Source organism: Squalius cephalus, assembly GCF_949319135.1.
Source record: "Squalius cephalus genome assembly, chromosome: 19".
Classification (NCBI taxonomy): domain Eukaryota; kingdom Metazoa; phylum Chordata; class Actinopteri; order Cypriniformes; family Leuciscidae; genus Squalius; species Squalius cephalus.
In genome coordinates, this window is record NC_137140.1 from 5,726,772 (window position 1) to 5,748,693 (window position 21,922).

At 36.7% G+C, this 21,922-nt stretch overlaps 2 protein-coding genes across 4 annotated transcripts in view; both read left to right on the forward strand.

The window, feature by feature from the left end:
* arhgap27 (Rho GTPase activating protein 27) overlaps positions 1-10,602 on the forward strand; it is a 37,256-nt gene extending 26,654 nt beyond the window's left edge. The window contains exons 4-18 of one of the 2 annotated variants that reach the window (XM_079850813.1): positions 1,319-1,525; positions 1,685-1,765; positions 2,578-2,676; positions 3,265-3,336; positions 4,878-4,954; positions 5,073-5,160; positions 5,242-5,343; positions 5,441-5,539; positions 5,636-5,738; positions 6,622-6,747; positions 6,853-6,951; positions 8,289-8,366; positions 8,743-8,871; positions 9,305-9,410; positions 9,507-10,602. In XM_079850813.1, the coding sequence (XP_079706939.1) occupies positions 1,319-1,525; positions 1,685-1,765; positions 2,578-2,676; positions 3,265-3,336; positions 4,878-4,954; positions 5,073-5,160; positions 5,242-5,343; positions 5,441-5,539; positions 5,636-5,738; positions 6,622-6,747; positions 6,853-6,951; positions 8,289-8,366; positions 8,743-8,871; positions 9,305-9,410; positions 9,507-9,681 (1,641 nt within the window). In that variant the 3' untranslated portion in view covers positions 9,682-10,602. The remainder of the gene's footprint in view (positions 1-1,318; positions 1,526-1,684; positions 1,766-2,577; positions 2,677-3,264; positions 3,337-4,877; positions 4,955-5,072; positions 5,161-5,241; positions 5,344-5,440; positions 5,540-5,635; positions 5,739-6,621; positions 6,748-6,852; positions 6,952-8,288; positions 8,367-8,742; positions 8,872-9,304; positions 9,411-9,506) is intronic. The other variant, XM_079850814.1, reaches the window with a different exon arrangement.
* The window catches only part of kif22 (kinesin family member 22), a 28,329-nt gene that overhangs the window by 706 nt on the left and 5,701 nt on the right, over positions 1-21,922 (forward strand). Inside the window, exons 1-10 of one of the 2 annotated variants that reach the window (XM_079850816.1) lie at positions 11,071-11,224; positions 11,471-11,666; positions 14,559-14,686; positions 14,829-14,983; positions 16,669-16,878; positions 17,827-18,220; positions 18,310-18,430; positions 19,717-19,837; positions 20,117-20,297; positions 21,285-21,373. In XM_079850816.1, the coding sequence (XP_079706942.1) occupies positions 11,473-11,666; positions 14,559-14,686; positions 14,829-14,983; positions 16,669-16,878; positions 17,827-18,220; positions 18,310-18,430; positions 19,717-19,837; positions 20,117-20,297; positions 21,285-21,373 (1,593 nt within the window). In that variant the 5' untranslated portion in view covers positions 11,071-11,224; positions 11,471-11,472. Of the gene's footprint in view, positions 1-11,070; positions 11,225-11,470; positions 11,667-14,558; positions 14,687-14,828; positions 14,984-16,668; positions 16,879-17,826; positions 18,221-18,309; positions 18,431-19,716; positions 19,838-20,116; positions 20,298-21,284; positions 21,374-21,922 lie in introns of those variants that run through there. The other variant, XM_079850815.1, reaches the window with a different exon arrangement.

Here is a 21,922-nt window from a genome sequence, read left to right on the forward strand (position 1 = left end):
ACCATTTTGACTCCAAGCCCGTAACAATATTTGAAGGCCCCATGACTTTTTCAGTTTTTATTACAATTTCTACCCCATGAACTATTTTATAGCTTGGCATTACTAAAAAATATATATATATATATTCATTAAAAAATGCACATGAAGTTTAAAAGGTATATATCATTTTTATATATTTCTTTTTACATAAGGTGTATATCCCTGTAAAAGGTCATCTAAATTAAGTTACTTGGGACATGTCCCAAGCTGATCTCAAGGATCGGTATCAAGGCCGATTAAGCTTTTTTTTTTTACTGATCTGCTATCCGTAGCCTGATCCTTTATTTTTCGTCAGCTGTCACGCAGGTGTCATACAGTAGGTGGCGGTATGCACCTTCAAGTGGGTTTGCCAACCCATTAAAAGGAAAAGATGAAGATTAAATGTGAGTGCGTGACACATACCAATGGCCCTGTCCCAAATGGCACACTTCATATGCACTTTTGGTCTTGTGGAGTTACAATGGCTGCCGCGTGCACGTGTCCGTTAAGTCCAAGAGACCGTAGGGAGTTCGATTTGTCATTTTAGGTTTCAGAAGGCCCCTTTGCGGTCAATATGAAACACTGAAGCGAGCTCCACAGCAGACTTCTTCCCAACTGTCAAAGTGGCAATACGAAAGTGCGGACTCAGAGGAAGACCGCAAGCGTTTAGGGTGCCATTTGGCAAAGGGCCAATGAGGTCTGTTCTAACGTCTCGCGCGCATTCGAGTTTCCATGTTAGAATTTTTGATGTGCACTTTTGTAATGAATCAATTGAAAGTTATTTATTTACTGTTTACTGACAGACTGGCATTCTGACTCTTCATGAACGTCATGCTGTCTAACCTTATCTCCACTTTTTTCTCTTTTTTTAAAACAGACATTCTTTTATCATTTAATTTTTTAAGGGTGGTTTCTAACTTTAAAGATGATTGAGGGGAGGGTAGTGAATGACATCCTGGGTCGATAAAGACCCGAGGTATGCATTTAAGGGTTAATCCTTATCCAGTAAATCATGAACAACAGAAAATATCATAGGGCCTTTGAATGTTGTTGTGGAGAAAGTATATGCTGTGGACCCTAAAGCATATATTGACCAGAGTTGCATTCAAAAAAAAATTGTCAAATAAAACTAAAGTTTGTCATTTCTGTGCCAAACGGAACTGCAAAAATAATGCATTGCATAAATCTGATAATCATATTTTCTCAAAACCTTTTCTGTCAAAATAATTGGTTAATTTCTACCATTATTTCCTTAGTTTGATTAATGTTTATACTGCCTTCTTTGCTTCCCAAAATGTAGCTTCCGCTTCCTGAGGAAGACTACCCAGCATCGCCAGAACTGGAGGAATCGTCTCCTCTCTCTATACAAGCAGAATATTCTTTGATTAATTTGAAGAAGGTCTTCATTCCCAGGGTAAGTCTGGATCAAAGCACCCCACCAGGATGGACCCTCAACGTTGACCCTGAAGGAACTTGGGTCTTCACGAGCCACTTCACGCAGGAACAGGTACAGGACTCTTGACACTGACCTTGGCGTGTCCTTGTTTTGGGCTGGCTTACTTATAATATTTGGGCTGATTACTTGCTATTATTAGTGAGATGTATGATAGTATGGCTGTAGGCTAGTTTTGTAATTTGGTGAACTAATGAAGTGTCTTGTTGACAGTGGATTAAGTCGCTAGATGATCGAGGGCGGACATACTACTACCTAAGAGACGGCAGCAAGTCCCAGTGGAGCTTACCTGAGGTGGGATACAGTGGGAAACTTTTGGATGGGTCTCCTAAAGGCCTGTTCACACCAAGAACTATATTCAAATCCAAACCAGCTGACTATAACTTTGTGCTTTTCTGCCGTCTGCCGACAATTTCTCTCAGTAAAATATTTTAGAGCATGGCATAACTATAAATGTGCTTATTCATAAATTGTATAAAAATGCCTATGGACTTTCAATATTTAATTTATCTCCATGACTTTTCCAGCTCTGGAAATCATACTTTTAAAATTTGGCTGTCTTTTGCATCTAAACTTTCCGTGATGAGAATCCTAGTTCTTCTTCTTCTTCAAAATAAATAAATAAATAAAAATAACCACTTGTTAAGGGGGTAAGTTAAGCTACAGTAAGACATATATTGTTTTTTTAGATGTTTTGTCTTATTTTAAATCATTTTAAGTTATCTTAAGGCCCCCTTAAGAACCACTGTCCTAAACTATGACTTACTTTCATGTCATTCCGACATCATTTTCTATACACAGTGAAAACACAAAATGATACATTTGGCAGAATGTCCTTGCTGCTATTTTCCTTAAATCAAGTGGCTGGTGATTTACTTTGAAACCCTTTTCACTCAGAAATTGCTTGTAAATTTAACAAATACCTACAAAGAAATGCCAAAAATAACACATTGAAGAAGTAGAAAGATAGAAATGTTTTTTTTTTCTTGTAAAACGTACTCCAGTAATCGTTGTTTTATTAGCAGTGTACTTGCAATTTCAAATAAGTACAAAAACGTATCATAAAGGCATAATTTCTAAAAAAAAATTCTCTCTCACACTTTTAGTACTCTGGAAATCCAGGACAGTATGGAGTGGGAAATGGAGCCTCGGGAGAGCAGGACTCGACACAAAGCTGGAGACACAGTACAGGATACCAGGAAGATGTATGTACGCGCAGAGGTTTCCATCCAAAGTTGTGAATTTAACTAATGCCCAAAATTGTATAAAATTTTTGTGAATAAAGCACATCCATACCATGTGTTCTAGAGAACAAAATCTCTGGGTAATTGAAGGAAATGTAATAAAAATGTACTATCATACTTTATCCAGCCGTTCACCCACACTCATAAACAAACACTTCCACGGAGCGATGCCCTGACGCATGTGACGCACACCTGATCCTTCATGTGTGTCCTTAGTGACCGTGTTTCCTAAATAGGCTCTAGAATGCACCTGAGACTCAGTTTGTTGTAGTGTTGCTCTATTTAAATCCTTCCCACCTACCCAGTCCTTCCTATCATTCAGTAGTATATCCAAACATTTTATCCTGTTTTCACTGAACTGATCCACGGAAATGAATTCAGTTACTAAAACACTGATACTGGACTATTTTACTAGTGGTGTTTACTAATGCACGTAATGGAAAGATACTGAAAATTTTTATTTCCCAACAGTTAAATGGTTTTGGCTCTCTCTTTTGAGCTTCGAAGGCATGCAGAGTGTGATTTACACATGTGATTTTGTCTTAACAGAAGAGTCATTCATCATACCCTCTGAATAGATCAGACAGTGACGCCTCCAGCTCTCCTGAGATGCCACATAATGTAAGATTCCAGTTCAGACGTTTATGCATAAGGCAAAATCCAGTTGATCTAAATTTTACAATAATCTACATGAAAACATCATTCATGTGATTATTATATGCTCATTATTAGCTTACTGGCATGAATGTTAGCTAGAATCATGTGACTTGTTAGGTAGACATGCTGTGCCATGAACTTGTTTATATGTTTTTCCTTGGGAACTGTTGGGTTTGGGAATGCCTGTATAAAGGTGTTGGATAAATTACACTGGAAATTTTTACTATACAGTTCCACAGTAAATGCTGGATAAAAGTAGGTTAGGACTAGTGGAGAGATGTCTGATCAAAAGTGTTAGATTTATGACTAGAAGAGTGACCCAGTGTAATATTGTTTGCCACACTGTCCTCTGGTGGTTCCTAGTGGAACTTAGAGCCTGATTGCTGCCTTCCACTCAGACAAACAAATACCAAATGTGTCATGATACTACCATGTGATTTAGATGCAAATTCATGGCAGTACCTTGAGTTTTTGGACATTTACCCTGGTAGTATCATGCGTACCATTTAAATATCTTAGAGGCCCATTGATTTCCATGGTTTTACCATCTGATACATCACTGTACCGTGGTACTGCCACAGTAAGGCTTTTATCATTCATACATGTAGGCATGTAATATTGGATTGTTTGTTTTATACAACAGTTTTGATGCTAAATTCTGATTGGATGAGCCGAATGTAAAATGCAGATGAACAAACACTTGTGACTGCACATTCTATATTAATACACTAATGTTACTAGTTTGCTTGGCAACAATAAACAGCCTACACATTGGCGAATGAAGTACTATATTACTGGATTTTTATTTCTAATTATTATATTATTTTGATTATATTCTAGGCATACATACACTATACTAGCATGAGGCTATATATTGTATAAGGCAAATCTCAACAGCTTGATTTGCTTGTATCGTACCAAAATGTAAACTATATTATCGCCCAGCTCAAATCTGCTAAATGTGACTATTAGGTAAGAAGGTATTAAGGTATTATAAATATTATAATATTTACAAGATTTTCTGTAAAGCTGCTATGAAACAATGTGTGTTATGAAAAGTGCAATACAAATTAAATTTACTTGACTATTATTAATGACAAATTTAACAGATTATTGAAAATTGGCGTATATTATATTGATGTTTTGTCCATTTTATAAAAGCAATAGGACATTCAAGTTACAGTGATTTTACCATGGTTAAAGGTGTTTTAGCTCAAACACTTCCTACCTGTGTGGATAACAATAGGCTGCTTGTGACTTATTTGATTAAATAAGCATAATAAACAGTGCCATATTCTGAATGTTCTCTTAAATTTGAAACCATTGCTATAAAAAATAGCTAAACAATCATCTACTTTTTCTGTTCTGCATTTTGAGGGGAACCTCAAAGGTTAACATTTACTTCACTTTCATGTTGTCAGATATTATGCTGTACTATTATCCTGATATTATCCTTTTTTTGTTTGTTTGTTTTTTCCAGAAAGGCTGTATTAACTCATTAATAGTTTTTTCAGGTTTCAAACTTGGAAAAGGCTGGAATCCTGAACAAAACAAAGGTGTCTGAAAACGGGAAGAAAATTAGGTAAAGTTTTCCATCATGAACTTAAATCAGTGGTGGTACTGCTTTGATAGCTATAACTGTATTGGTGAAAAATAACAATTGTATGTTAATGTCTAACATTATATCAATCCTCCTACAGGAAGAACTGGGGTCATTCCTGGACGGTTCTCCATGGAGGAATACTGACATTCCATAAGGACCCGAAGTCCACGCCAACCGGAGCATCGGTGAGAATCTAAATCCATGAATTTGCATTATCAAGTATATCATTTTTGTTTTGTAATACTGAATGTATTTGTATTATGTAGAGCAAGACAAATCATATAGTCCCAGAATTCACAGTTGATCTGAAAGGGGCTACAATTGGCTGGGCAACCAAGGACAAATCGAGCAAGAAAAATGTTTTTGAGGTATGGCCGTTTCACCACTACCCAAGATTGTGCTGGATGATCATCTGCTTTACTAGTGTGTGTTGTTGATGCATTCCTTGTGTATTTGTTCATTCAGCTGAAGAGTCGGAATGGCGCGGAGTACTTGATCCAGTACGACACTGAGAGCATCATCACTGACTGGTATAAAGTCATCGTAGATACCATAAGCCAGCTGGTGAGCCTTGCATCGTGATCAGTAACAAACACTCGGTTCTGTTTTTCTCCATGAAATCTGCATAATCGCATCTGTCTTTTTGCTCTGGGCCGTCAGGATTTGGATCAGCACCACTCTGAAGATGAGGAGGAAATCAGTGAGAAGTCCTCAAACTTAGACAGAGAGGAAAAACCCTTTGACAAAAGAACTATGAGCAATGGTAGTGTGACAAATGATTCTTAACCTTCAGATTTCCCTCTTTTAGGGGTCACACTTGTGGCACAAAAATGCCTACACATTTTTTTAATGAATTTAATGTACTATATTTTGGTTACATGATATTTACTCTTTAATCTTTGGTATCTTGAGAGGATTTCATGATACTAGACAATATTCACTAAATTATGCAGCATTTATTTCTGTATAAAAACATTTTGATATGATTTTCAATTAATACAGTGTTAAAGTTATAAATAGAGTAATGCGTGGAAGTAAGATTGGTTCCATCTGGTGGGTGAAATAGTGTGTGTGTGTGTGTGCTGTTAAATTGATTAATTGCAACAAAAGTTTGTGTTTAAATAATATGTGTGTGTGTATATATATATATATATATATATACACACACACACACATACTGTATATAGATGTACACACACATGTATATTATATAAACTCAAACTCTTATGTTAGATGCGATTTAATTACGATTAATCGATTTGACAGCATTAATATTTATGTATGTATAGCAAGTGCCACAAAAGTCACCAAGTTTCAAACCATTATGATGAAGCAAAAAATAATAATAATAAAACTTTTCTAAAATTACCAAAGACCACCAGAGTTAAAGGGACAGTTCATCCCAAAATAAAAAATACTGTCATCATTGACTCTCCTGAGTGACTTTCCTTCTTCCGTTGAACACAATAGAACATATTTTGAAAGATTATTTAAATTCTTTTGTCCAACATTAAAAGTTGTTTGGACCCCAATGATATAAGGTTGAGTAAATTATGTCAGTACATGTTCATCCTTAAATAAAGACGTTTTTTTAACAGAGAATGGTAATGAGTGTAAATATTTAACGCCCTCTTCCTGTTCATTAGCATCTCGACTGCCTTCATCCAGCTCGGTAACTGAAGCAGATCAGAAGAAGGTTCGCACCAAACTGAAGAAGTTTCTCCTCAAGCGGCCCACCCTGCAGTCAGTCAAAGAGAAGGGATATATCAGAGGTCAGACCATTACTCTACCTCATCCATTTCCTATTACTTTGACAGAAGCTCAAGATTTCGTTGAGGAATGATTCTAATGTGACTCTTCGCATCTTTTCATTTTAGAAAATGTATTTGGATGCCACTTGCACAATCTCTGTAACCAAGAGAACACGAGAGTGCCCAGCTTTGTGGAGAAATGCATCCGGGCGGTAGAGAAAAGAGGTTTGTTACCTTTACCCAACTGCCAAACAGCATTACTAACTGAAATCATTTATGTCATTAATGTCAAGGTCGGTTCATAATGGCCTTTTTATATAAAGGAATTAAATAATTAAAGGGGTCATATGATTCTATTTTAAAGGTTTGTTGTTTTGCTTATTGGGTGTACTAGAATAGGCTAACATGCCAAACACATTATTTTTCACATACTGTACATTATTGCAGCTCCTCTCTTCCCAGTCTGTCTGAAACCTACTTATTTCTATGAAGCCCCTCCTTCTGAAAAGCCTAGAGTGCTCTGATTGGACAGCTGACCCAGTGCGTTGTGATTGGCCAAACACCTCAAGAGCTTGTCGTAAATGTAACGCCCCTAACCACAATCCCAAGCTTCAGCTTCCAAGGCAGTTGTAAACGCAGTTAATAATTGACATGGATTTATGGGAATATAGAAAAAGAAAGAAACGGGAAAAGAACAAGAAAAAGTTTTTTACTATTTGCATATAATATTTTTATTTTAAAATATGCACACATTCACTCTTATTCATATGTCTAATATGTTGAAAACGCAAAGAGGCAAAATGTTCAGTTATGAATTACATGATTCATATAAATAGCTGCGTTTCCACTACCCTTCAAATTGCGCAAATTGAAATTACGAATTGAAAATACGCTCAATGGAAACACGTCAATCAATTTCGCAAAAACTCCCATATATCGCAATGGAAACCATTGCCGTACGTAAAAGTCGATCATTCTTTAAAGATGGCGCGGTATGTTTGGACAGAAGATGAGACGGAGTTCTTTATTAAACTCATGAAAGACAAAAGAATTACGGGAATGTTGGATTTTAAACAACAAAGAAATGCCACAATTAATCAAGACCTCGAAGCAGATTTGATGGAGAAACACCTAAACACCTCATAAGTGCCGCTCTCTAGTATAAGGGGTTTTCCTTGCCATTAATGCTTCGATTAAAAATGACTAGTGCAGTGGCTGCGATATACTTAAATCTACTAACATCCGTTGCCATGATTTATTTAATGACTTCTGCTAGAGGAACAATTACGTTTTAGTCACATAACATCGGTTAATGGAAACGCTGTCATTTCGCAATAGTATTTTATCGACATTTAGAAAATATCGCAAAAGTTTTGCGCCGATCTGTAATGGAAACACATCTACTGATTCAGCATATATTTTCAATTAAAAAATGACAACACCTTTAAAAATGCAAGTGCCCTGCTGGAATTCGTGTTCTGTCAAGTTAAATATCAAAAATGTTGAGTGTTCACAGCCCTGTCTAATATAAAAATCTCATTTTTGTTGTTTTCATCCATCAGGTCTGTGGATCGATGGACTCTACAGAGTTAGTGGGAATTTGGCAGTCATCCAGAAACTGCGTTTCAAAGCAGATCATGGTAAAAATTAATCTGCATTCATTTTATACTCAGTTCTTCACTTCATGTCTTCACCAAGATGTCATACTCTGGATTATAGTTTGTTTGTTTCTCCAAAGACTTTAGATGCACTCATATTACTATGAATGGGAGAAAGTGCAATGCGCAATATGGCTGAATAAGTCCCGCCTTCTAAATAAAGTTTCAGTCTGTCAACTTTTGCACCACTTATTAGTTGTTATATTATTTTTTCTCTCATATTTGGTGAATTTCAATTTGGATGACCCAAGCATTTTCCACTTATATTCACTGTGCTCTCTTGACGCTTTAGCCCAGTTTAGAAATGATTCCCAGCAGCAGCTCTGACTGACTCGTGTGTTTCTCTGTGTTTCTCCAGAGGATCTGGACCTGGAGGAGGGTAACTGGGATATCCATGTGATCACAGGAGCACTGAAGCTCTTCTTCAGAGAGCTGCAGGAGCCTCTGTTCCCTTACAATCTCTTCAATGATTTCATCTGTGGCATCAGTAAGATCCTGATTAAATGGATTGTACATAAAAACGGGGGACGTACGACTGTAGTGGGTTTCCAGTCTGGGTTTTTCAGTGGCCAGATTTACTCTTTTGTCAGATTTTCTTGCTTCCATTGAAGCACAACTTGCTCTTTAGATCATTCTTAAATTGTACTAGATAACATGAACATAAGGTTTTATTAATTTATGCAGCTCAAACATGACACACAAAAAGACTTTCCCAAAAAAAAAGACATTCTGAAATCTGTTATTCATAATAATTCAGCTTTTCACTGATATTCAATATTCATAATTTTCATAAATTTTTGAACCCATTTATTTAATATAATATAATGATATGCATATTAATATATTTTGTCTGTCTATACATTATACATCTATCTGTCTGTCTGTCTATCTAATCTATTTATCTGTCTGTCTGTCTACAGAAATCCCTGATTATTTCAATAAAATATCACACATGAGAAATGTTGTGCGGTCTTTGCCAGCACCCAACCGTGACACAATGGAGGCCCTCTTCAGCCATTTACGCAAGTATGTTGTTATTCTTTTACATGCATGTATTTACATCTTTTTTTATTAATATTACAGTATGTAACTACAGCATGTCTCTCTGTCTCTTTCATTCAGGGTCGTTCAACATGGTAATGAGAACAGAATGACTGTGCAGAATGTGGCTATCGTCTTCGGCCCAACGTTACTCAAACCAGAGGTGGAGACAGCAAACATCGCCACATACATGGTCTTCCAGAACCAGATTGTAGAATTCTTACTCAATGAATTTGAGTCGATCTTCCACATGTGATTGACATGAACTTGCACTGAATAATAAAAAAAAAACCTCAAATGCTGGAGATAGTGGGAGAGAAGGTACAAAACTAATCTCAGTCCAGTGAGAAGGACATTATGTATCAGCTCTGTGACGGAAAGCCTCTGACTGGCACATTTTGCAGAAGGATATGAATAGATATGCAACAAAAATCTAGAAAAGTAGCCTACATGATTAATTTATTAATGTCACTGAAACGGAATGAAGGTTTTACATGAGCAGCTTAAATATTGAATGGGCAATGCACATTTTAAAATGATATAGTTTAATATAGTTTAAATATTTTGATGTTTCCTTTTAGAATTAAGGAGAGCTCCCATCACAGAAAGTTTTCTAAGAATATTAGTGAGTTTTCTTTTTAAAATAGTTATCTGCTAATACTGGCTTTTCTTGCTACAAATGAAACAGGTCAGTTAAATAATAATTTAGTTTAACTTTGCTTTTCGGTGGTCTTTTGCCTTTTGTAGAGTCCTGTGAAACACTGAATGTTTTTATCCTATTCATTGGCAATGTGATAATAGATGAATGATATTAAAGTACAACATTTTTATGTTTAGATATCAATTTTAGTTTTTCTTCTTTGTAAACTTGCATCTGTAACATAGAACTTTACAACGAAAATACTGCAGGCCTGTAATTGTAAACTGGAAATGCTAAGTTGTAAGACTTGTACATTGTCATTAAAGGCACAATATTTTAGATTTTGTGGTACCAAAATATAGAATCTGTGAAATAGAATTTGCACATAGATCTAGCATTAATATTTTACGGAAATTGGCACACTTATACAGTAATAATCATTGTAAGATGTTTAAAGGTGTGTGTATATAGAAAAGGCATATTTATGCTGTACATTACCTGAAGTAAGCAAGCTTTTAATAAAGTAACTCTTTTATAAATAAATGCTTCATTGTTATTCACTTTTTTTATTCATACTGATAACTTTGATAACTGTTAAAAGATTTCAGCTAAATTGGTATGCTCAAATCATTTTTATATGCTGAAAATGTAGTTTTCAAGTAAATGAGTTTAACTTCTCTTCAGGAAAAAGAGCTATGTAATTCTGAGTAGCTAAAAGAAATAAATGGGTGGTGATAGGGACATTTTAGTGTCGGGCGGGAATTCTTGAGCCAAATTTTTGTATATTAAATGCATTTAAAGGAGGTCCCATTATTTTCAGGTAAACATTGATATGGTTTCGTGCACGAGCATTTTTTTAGTCTTTTCTTATTCCATTACACTGCCGAATGATGGCAGTACGACGCTTATGTTTCTTCCGTTAAACCTCTAAAGAAGAACCCAGTCTCATGGATTCGGCTGTGTTGATTGGTTAAAACTAGTTAAGGGGCGGAGTCATTATCTTTTGAAAGTAACCGTGCTTAGTCCGACAGGCGCCATTGTTGAGGAGTTTGTAGAGATGTTGTGATTAACTGAATTATATTTATTTAGCAAAACATCTTTTTTTTTGTGGCGGATTAGATAACCCAATACCTGGTTTAACAGTTACACAAGTAAAAAGGTAAGTTTTTTTATTTAGTTAAACTTATATGTACAGTGTGCTTGTTTTGCTTTTGAAAGGGAAACGCGTCAGTCCTTTAACGTTAACGTACTTCAGCAACCGTAAAAAGTTATTAAACACATTAAGAAAACTGAACTTTCTTCCATCCTAACGTATCTACATGTCTTTTATTACTTTTATATCGATACTGCATTTATTTCTCGGTGGATATCAGGAAGTATTTGATCGTGTGTTGTGTGATCTCAGATATGGCACAGCGTGTTGCTGTGAATGAAGCTCCTGCTGGATCCAGGCGGACCTCCAGAGTTCGCGTAGCGGTTCGGCTGAGGCCCTACATGGACACGCAGGACGATAAGGGAGAGGGGCCCTGTGTCAGGGGCCTGGGCCCACAAAAGCTGGAGATCATCAACTGGAGGAACGCCACCGAGACCCTTCAATACCAGTCAGTTATAACCCTTAAAGTTTTTCTTATTTATTCCTCTCATTCTGTCTTCTTTATTATTAAGCACTTTAGCAGGTCATGGTCTCAGTGCAGTAGGTCATGATTTGGTAGCTGGTGCTGATATGAATCTTCTCTTTTAATGAAAATCCACTGGCTCTTCGTGTGCCTGTTGGGATAATCAGGAAGAGAAACACTCATAGCTGTCCTTTATACTTGGAAAAGAGGGTTTTACTGTTACGTCTTGATTCTGTGTTGCAGGAAACTTGATTTCATTAGTTTCCATGTTTAGGTCAATTATGAAAATAATATAATATGACAATGTTGATCCCTGTTGTTTTATTTCTTATTTATTGTTTAATTTGATTTCCTGGATCATTTTTAAAGCCCACATATGAGATCTTTTTTGAAACAGTAGCCTAATTTTCTGTACTTTTTGTTTTTTTTTGGATAGTTCACCTAAAAATTCTGTCATAATTTACTCACGCTCGTGCCGTTCCAAACCCTTAAGTCTTTCAGCCATCTTCTGAACGCAAATGAAGATATTTTTAATTAAATCGGAGAGATTTCTGTCCCTCCGTTTAACGGTATCTGTGTTTATTGAGGGTACACCATTGTCGGTAACGATATAAAAAATGTTCGATATAGCGCTCGATTTTCATTAAAGGTGCTCTAAGCGATGTTGGGTGACGTCACTTCTTGTTGACGTTCGAAGTATAGGCCTTTTCAGAATGTTTGTAAACAATAGGCGCCGAGTAACTTCCGGGTGGCAGAACGCGAGCGGCTTCCACTGACTAACTGAAGAGATCCAGCCGGCGACTGCAACAGTTACATAGTTAAAAACATTGTTGTTGATCAAAGTTGAAACGATGATGAAAACGTGTTGTGTTTGGGGTTGCGCTGCCAGATATACAGCAAAAGGTGTAGGGTTTTATCGATTTCCTGTGGGTGAGGAGGTTATAGCGACTGACTGTGAGACTCACGCAATTGTATGAGGCGCCACGTAGGATTTAAATCAAACTCGCTTATCAATACATAACACACGTGCATATACACCTATAAATTACCCGCATATACATGTAGGCTATACTATTGGATGTTCAAAATACATATGAAATACACGTGCACACTAATATGAAATTCATACCAATGTTAGTAATGAATGCATATACACTTGTGAATATTGTATATAAACTTGACGCACGCATACACCTATAAATACTCGCATACATAGCCTACACAACTAAAGCATGCATCCACGTTTTATTTTGTATGCGCGAGTGTTTTAAGAATGTGTATGCGCATCGAGTTTATATGTGCGAGTGTTTATAGGTGTGTCTGCGTGCTGCGAGTATGTGCGAGACGAGTGTTTATAGGTGTATATGCATGGAAGTTTATAAGTATTTATAGGTGTATGCGTGCGTCAAGTTTATATGTAGCCTATGCAAGTTATTCACAAGCATTCATTACTTACATAATATGTATTGGTATGGATTTCATATTAGTGTGCACTAGTATTTCATATATGTATTTTGAACATCCAATAAATGTATATGCGAGTAATTTATAATTGTATTGTGTTATGTATGTATTGATAAGCGAAGTTTGATTTGAATCCTACGTGGCGCCTCATACAATTGTCACTTTTCACACGCTCTCACTACACATCCATTTTCTCACGCAACTTACCTAAATGTATATTCCTCATACATAATATCGACCAATCACTGTTTTTCAACCGCGCAAAGGTCGATATAACAGCTGGAGAACAATTGTCACATAACATTTACCCCAGGAAAGCCATTTAATGACCATGATAGGCTATATAGCACGTTATTTTGGCTAGAAAAAAGAGCTATAGAGAGTATTTTGCTAATTATGTGTAGGCCTACTATATTACATATTTATTATATTTTTTACTTATATCATTAAACACAGTTATTATGATAAAAAAATGCATTATATTTAATTAAAATTTTAATTTTTATTACATTTTTACTGTCGACGGTGGGCCTCCTTTCCAAGCAATTTACTAGCGTTGTCATAGGAACGCTTCGGCTTTTGCCACCCGGAAGAACGTCTATTACTGTTGTGACGTCATGGTGAATTGTCTTATTGTCAAACAAAACGGAGGCTAGCTCGACCATCCCTTCTCATCCCGTCCCCTCCCCTCCAAATCAAAGTCTTCTGAAGAGACACAATCACTTTATTTGATGAACAGATTTAATTTAGGCTTTTATTCACATATCAACATTGATCAGCATACATGCGTAGAGCACTCAAGTTTGGTAAACAGAAGCTCATGCTTGCTTGACCTGTGAGAACAAAACTGGATTTATCTCTGGATTTATTAATTAATCTGTTTATGAACGTTTTGAAGCTTCAGTTTTGGGTGAATTCTAGAGACTCAGTTGAGGGACAGAAATCTCTCATTTCATTAGTATCTTCATTTCCTAGTTTCAGAGAGGAGCGAAAGTCTTGCTGGTTTGGATCGACATGAGAGTTGAGTGACTGACAAAATTAAGGACAAAATGTTACAAATTTATAAAATTACAGGTAACATAAAATTGTTGTTATTAATCTTGGTACTCAACAAATTATGCCATTAGGGCTTAGTTTATCAGACAGTGCTTATAATGAGCCAAGAATTGGACTTGGCTCAGTTAGGACCTTTAAGCAGCTTTTATAAATGTGCCTTAGAAAAAAACATTACTGATGTGCATCTTGAGACAAAACACTGGCAGTGACATATTTGATGATATGCCCGTGCAAGTTGCTTTCATCTCAAACATGCGTTTAAATCTGGGACTAGCTTAAGCCTGGTCTGTGAAACCAAGGGCAAGTGTTTTTGCAGTGATTGATTCACGCTTGTCTGAATTGTTTGTTGGATTGTAGGTTTGATGTGTTTCATGGTGAAGAGACCACACAGCAGGAGGTGTTTCTGACCTCTGTCAAACCCATCCTCCCCCACATCCTTAATGGTCAGAATGCCAGTGTCTTTGCGTATGGACCCACCGGAGCAGGTATCGTTCCTGCCTTCATCTCCTTTGCAGTTAATTAATCATAGGTTTTATGATGTGATTCTTATTGAGATTTTCATGATGTGCTATTATATAGACATTTCACACTCTAACACGGAAGATTTCTTCATCCTCCTCTCTTCAGGAAAGACCCACACCATGTTTGGCAGTCAAGAGGAGCCGGGGGTCATTCCCAGAGCTGTGAGGGAGGTCTTCAATCTGGTTGGAGCTCAGGAAAAGAGCCAGGATGGTTGGGAATACTCGGTTGGGATGTCTTACTTGGAGATCTACAATGAAAAGGTATTCTATTGTGGTGAGCATGCTTACCGCAGAATAGATGTGCTTTTTAAGTTTTCGAAAATTTTAATAGTGCTGTCACGGTTCTGGGGATGGGACAATTACCGGTTTCACTATAAACCACGATAAAATGTACTGACGGTTAGTATTATCGTTTAAAATGTAATTATCATTAAAACCGTGTTTGATTATCACGATTTTAATAACTCACTGTGAATCCTGTCCAGCCAGCAACAGTCTGACACAGGCGCAGCGCGTAATGTTTTTTTTATTCGAGAAGGAATGGCGGAAGGCAGTGACTGTGCTCGGGAGATTTTTCAGCCTATTAAGAGGACCAAATCTGAGGTGTTGGTCATATTTTGGCTTTTACAAAAGTCCTTAGTAAAACTTAATCGAGGATGGTCACTACAATAGGGGGGAACACTTCAAATCTGCCGAGTTGTCTTGTGTGACCATCACCCACTGTTTATTGCAAACGCAAGGAAAGTTAACTTTGACCTCAATACCAAGACTATAATAATTGGGCACAAAATGTTGTTAAAAGTTGAAATATTTGGTCTCACTCACTTGAAATAAACGTGAAGCTTCCGCGAAGAAAAGTTCGCAGAAAGTGGCTTTGAGCCAAAGACGAACTAACAAGTTCAAACAAGACTATTAAGAGTAACATTTAAGGGATAATAATGGATATCATTGTACACTTATTACACCGACTTTTATTTTTTATTTTTTTTTACCACATAATTACGGGGACATATTGAATTGAGATTAATGTTTTAAATCTTACCTGTTTATAAATCCATTTTGTACAGCGTACAAAACAATCGTCCAGACAAGATGATCACAACAATATTATTAAACTCTGTAAACAATAAATCAACTCATTTTCAATACAATCAAATACGGAGACGCAAGACGGCAAGTTGTATTTGAATGAAACGGGAGAGAACATTTTTGTTCTACTTTCTGAGTGTGAATGATCATATGCATTGAAAGACAACAATATACAAGAACTGTGAAAGGTTTTGCCACAATCTCTACTGACTGGCTTCTCTCCTGTGTGATTTCACATGAGTCTCTTCAGACCTTAGAATTGATTGAGGCTGTGTGTGACCTCCTAATTGAACTCCTTTCCACAAATTGAACACTAAATAATAAAGCAAATTGAAAGGTTTAGGTCTTTGCTTAGGTCTATTTTTATTACCACAAAAAAACTATTTTTTTATTTCTTAGATGAGCAAAGTGAATTTGGTGTCAGTAAATGTTTTTGAAAAGTATTTTATGTGCACCAAGCCTGCATTTAATAATACAGTAAAAACATTTAATGTTGTGAAATATTACAGTTGAAAATAGCAATTTTCTATAATGTTGTAAAATAAAAACTTCAAGTATTCAGTGTCACATGATCCTTCAGAAATCATTCTAATGATTGTATTATCATTGTTGAAAAACATTGTGCTGCTAATATTTTTGTGGAAACTGTGGTGACTTTTTTTAAGATTCCTGAATGAATAGAAACAACATTAAGTCTTTTGTAAAAGTACAAATGTCACTGTCACTTGAACAATTTAATGCATCCTTGCTGAATTAATTTGCAAGCCTTATTTTTAAAAAAATTCACATGTATTTTTGTTTATACCCTATGTCAGTGGGCATCTGCTCTGGAATATTGATTAGCTTTGTGTCTGTAGGTGCTGGACCTGTTGTCTCCAGGTTCCCAGGACCTGCCCATCCGTGAAGACAAAGACAGAAACATCCTCATTCCCGGGCTAACACACACACCCCTCTCATCCTTTGCCGATTTTGACACTCATTTCATCCCTGCGAGTCTAAACCGCACCACAGCCTCAACTAAACTGAACCAACGCTCCAGCCGCAGTCACGCTATACTCCTCATAAAGGTTTGAACTTCATTCTTCACTTCATTCTAGTTCTCCATAAGCACTTAAGCAGGTCCTGGTCTCTGTGTGGTAGACCATGATTTGGTAGCTGGTGCTGAAAATAAATCTCTCCCTCAAACAAAACCACTGACTTTTACTGTGTCTGCTGGTTGTAATTGGGAGAGAGAACACTTATGGTAGTATTATAAAGCTAGAGTTTTCTGCAATACGGAAAACACAGATCTCTCATGAATTAAAAATGGAATTTACTGTATAATGCAGAATGTCACAGAATTGGGCAAAATTTTGGATGAATCACCTTATAAAATTGCGATATGGACTAGTGTCTGTGAATACTCCACCATTTAAATATGAAGTCTACATATTTATAGCTACATATCTACAGCAGTTACATTATGTTCACTAAACCTGCCAAAATAAAAGCAACTGACAAATATATTACTATTGTACAGTAGAATGTACTTTTCAAAGTAAGAACAGTAATACAGTATTAAAACAGTCTTTTAAGGAATATCACAAATTTTCTGTGTGCCAAAAAATGAAACCAATTGTCCAAATTTCATTTGATTACATTTGAAGAGATTATTTAAATTGGTAGTTTTATGCATTCAATTGATTACCACTGTTTTTGATAATGGATTTAAATCATAAAACACAGAATCCAGTAAAAAATTAAAACAGACAACAGACTTTCTGGGAAAAATAAACATTTCATAGGCTGTTGTTGTTAAAGTTTGTTAAACTTTTGTTTTCAATGTTTTTTGACATTTAATTAAACCATTAAAATGGATTTCATATATATATATATATATATATATATATATATATATATATATATATATATATATAAGAAAACTGTGGAAAAACTGATTTCATAGGGACCTATAAAGGTTACCAACCCTCTGAAAAAGACTGACAAGTCACAGCAATGCATGCATTTGCTCTCAGGTAGTGAAGTCTCGGCGTGGGCCGCCACACAGACAACAAACTGGAAAGTTGTATTTGGTTGACCTTGCCGGTTCAGAGGACAACCGACGCACAGGAAACCAGGGCATTCGTCTGAAAGAGAGTGGAGCCATCAACCTGTCCCTCTTCACCCTCAGTAAAGTGGTGGACGCTCTGAACACAGGGGCCGGGGGCCGCGTGCCCTACAGGGACAGTAAACTCACCCGTCTGCTGCAGGACTCTCTGGGTGGTTCCGCACATTCTGTCATGATCACCAACATCGCACCGGAGTACAGATACTATTTTGACACCTTCTCAGCCCTTAACTTCGCCGCCAAGTCCAAGCAGATTGTCAATCGACCCTTTGTCAAGGAAACCGTTTTAGCCCCTACAATTGGTGAGCAGTGCAGTATTCTTATATATGTATTTCTGGATGCTGAGAATAACGATGTATGTAATTGTTGTAATTTGTCCCTTCTCTTGTAGCTCATGGAAAGAGATCCAGAGAGGAACGGGAAGCTGGAGGTTCTGTTGAGCCTCAGAACAAGAGGTCTAAGGAGGTAAAGAAAGCTGAACAGTCCACGTCGCCGCCCGTACATCCACATGGGTAAGAGCACGTGTTACAACAGCCGAACTAGTTTACTGAACTGGAGCACTTAAGCAGGTCTTGGCTTTGTTCGGTAGGCCACGATTTGGTAGCTGGTGCTCAAATGAAGACTCCCTATATCGAAAACCACAGGCTAAATGTGCCTTGTTGGACATTCATTGGGAGGACATATGTACTTTATTGCGGGGCGATCTAGCTAAAACCTTGATCTTTCTGGGTTTTTTTTTTAAGCATAGTCAATTTTTAAATCTATTCATTTGCTGTGAATTGCTTTTAATGAAAATTTCATTTTGCCCAAGGGTTTCCCAGACTAGGGTTTGTGAGTTGAAGTTAAAGGGCTAGTTCACCTAAAAATGATATTAGCCCATGATTTTCTTGCCCTCAAGTCATCCTAGGTGTATATGACATTCTTCTTTCAGACGAATACAATCAGAGTTATATTAAAAAATGTCTTGGCTCTTCCAAGCTTTATAATGGATTTGAAAAGGTGTATATTTTTTGAAGTCCATCAAAGTGCATCCATCCATGATAAAAGTGCTCCACATGGCTCTGGTGGGTTAATAAAGGCCTTCTGATGCGATGCGTATATTTAAAAAAAAAAAAAATGTATACAGAGAGATCACTGCCATTATAAAGCTTGGACGAGCTTTTTTTCCAAATTTGAGTTTTTTTTTGTTTTTGTTTTGTTTACCTGTATGTAATATGACCATTAACCAACATCAGAAAGTATGTGTCAAGTTAACGTGGTGTCAAATCATTTAAATTATCTTAAATTAAGTAAATATTTTGGGAATCCCTGCTATTTGCCAATAGTACTTAAATTGGGGTACAGTGAAGACATTTGTAATGTTACAAAATATTTCTATTTCAAATAAATGCTGTTATTTTATTATTCAAATAAATCCTATTCATAAAAGAATCCTGAAATGTGACAATGTTTCCACAAAAACATTAAGAATCAAAAACAGTTTTCAACACTGAAAATAATTGTTTCTTGAGCATCAAATCATCATATTAAAATGATTTCTTAGGGATCATGTGACCCTGAAGACTGGAATTGTGTGATTTTTGAGCATTTGAGTGATTCTTTTGAAATGATCAGAAGTGAACTGAACTTACTATTGCTCTATTTTTGCTGCGGAAAGTTTGTGTATTAATGGGGGGATTTTATCGTTAAATGGTATGGTGATTTTCATAGTGATTAATATGTAAAATCATTGTAAACACAATGGATATGTACATGAATCTTCTGGTGTAGATGTTCTAAAAGATTAGATGTCTTTCAGTTCACCAGATTCATCAGTTCTGGAAAGACTCCTGGCCCTGGAGAAGATGATGATGGGCTCAGCTGAGAGAGAGAGACTCAACCTGCTCAAAACTGTGGCACAGTCCCGTAAAGAAATTCAGGTATCGTATACAATCTTCTGACTTGAGCATTTCCATCTAAACTTCAATGCATCAGAAGAAAGAAAATAAGCATCAGTGAGATATACCTCAGTCCTGCTTATAGTTAATCCATCAATTGCAAATTAGGCTGGATTACTAATACAAACTGCAAACTGTACTGGAGTCCACATGAACCGTAACCCAGTTTAAGTGGTCATGGTGCTCAGTTTGGAAAACCTTTTCCACATCAACTAAAACCGCCAATGGGTGACTCAAATATATGTTCTGCTCTCTCCAAAGATGTTGAAGGAGAAACAGAAGGAGCTGGAAGACAAAGCAAAACTGTTTAACAAGAGTGAAGATACTGAGAAAGAGCCCGAAGATGCTCTTCTCTTTAAGACAGATCTGCCCCCACTGCACAGAAAACAGTCTACAGCTGCCAGACCGCGCAAACAGCAGGCCGTTGTCACACCGCTACAGGGTGAGATGAGGCTGACTTCATCCTTTTCTCCTCCTGGGACCCTTTATGCATGAGCACTCAGCATTGGTGATTCATGCCCCTTTAGAGACGTTTCCTTGGTCTTTCCTCTCTACCTGTTCATTTGTTCTGTTAGCATGCACTGTTTCTATGATGCTGTGGGTGCTTCACTCTTCAGGGCTCAAAGCGATTCCGCTCGGTCCCTTCTCTCGTCCTGCTACTGTCAGCTTTTGTGCTTCCGGATGGGCTTTATTTTGCAATCTGAAGGCCCTTATATACCCAGTTCTTTTTAGTTCTTCGCTCAGGGGTAAAAAGTGTGAAATGCGTTTGCAGTGGTATACTGTTAGCGAACATCCTGACGCCGCCCACGCTGCAGATAGTGACGTTTAGATGAATATGTAAATATGTGCTGCTCACTTTTCCCCTCAATAACAAAATAATACACACCAAAACTGACAGCAGTTAAGAAGCATCTGATCATAGCAGTGTGGATGTTTGCACACCGGTTCTGCAATTAGGCCCTTCGGACAAGTCCTGTTTATTTATATACACTTTATAGAAAAGATTGCTTTAAAGCAAACAGCTTTACAGTATAAAACATGCAAAACTGTGTATGTGTTGCTTTCAATTAGCATTCAAACTAAAGTTTGTGCTATAAAGCAGCTCTCCAGTGTTCATGTTTTTACCATAGACTAAAAAAAAACAACATGGTGGAGCCTCACCTACCCATTACATAATCGCCATGGGCCGATGATAGTTTGATTGGTGTTTTCCAAAAAGTTTGCATTGGCAAGCTGTTTTGAACTCCCGAATCAAACTCCAAACAAATTTCGTTTTGGCATGTTTCTGTTTTGAAATGCCATCACACCAGTTCTTCCATTTAGCTTGAAGTATATCGGGGCCTTTACTCTTGGAATTGTCAATTGATACATTTAAGAAAGCATTATACAACATTTTAGACTGTTTAGTAAATGAGGACCTCTTTCTCAGTGTCCCAGGTGCAGCCGTTGCAGCAGTGTGCTGTGGTGTGTAAACCCTCTCAATTATTGGATAAGAAGAAGAAACGTGTCCAAACTGAGGTCAGTGTGCAACATTGTGTGCTGTTAAAATGCAGATGCAGGTCCGAATGCCAGTGTTTATTGTACGAAGGCCACTTTAGTGGATAGTTCACCCAAAAATGCAAATACTGTATCAAATAGTCTCTTAAGAAGACTTGTATTAAGCTTTCTGAAAAAGGGGGTTATAATACCTTGTCTGTTTATATCTTTATTTTACCTTTAATTTTATTTTGCACTTTTGGGATTTTTAGATCTAATTTAGGTCTTATATGTAAATTTCTGTTTAACCATCATTTGTATAAGCAAATTCACAATAATAATAGAAATCTACATGTATTTGGGTCAGATTGCTAAATAACATGACTTCATGTCAGGTCCAAAACATGTGTATGATTTGGTCACAGTGGATATATATTATCAAACTAATATTTGTCATGGTATGTTTTTTTTATTTTTTATTTTTACACAATTTTTAGAGCTCAAATTTCGGTGCGGGATTGGGCATAATATGAATCGTCCCCATATGTCTTGTGCTTACAATGCAGGAAGTTCCCACAAACATGTATTCAC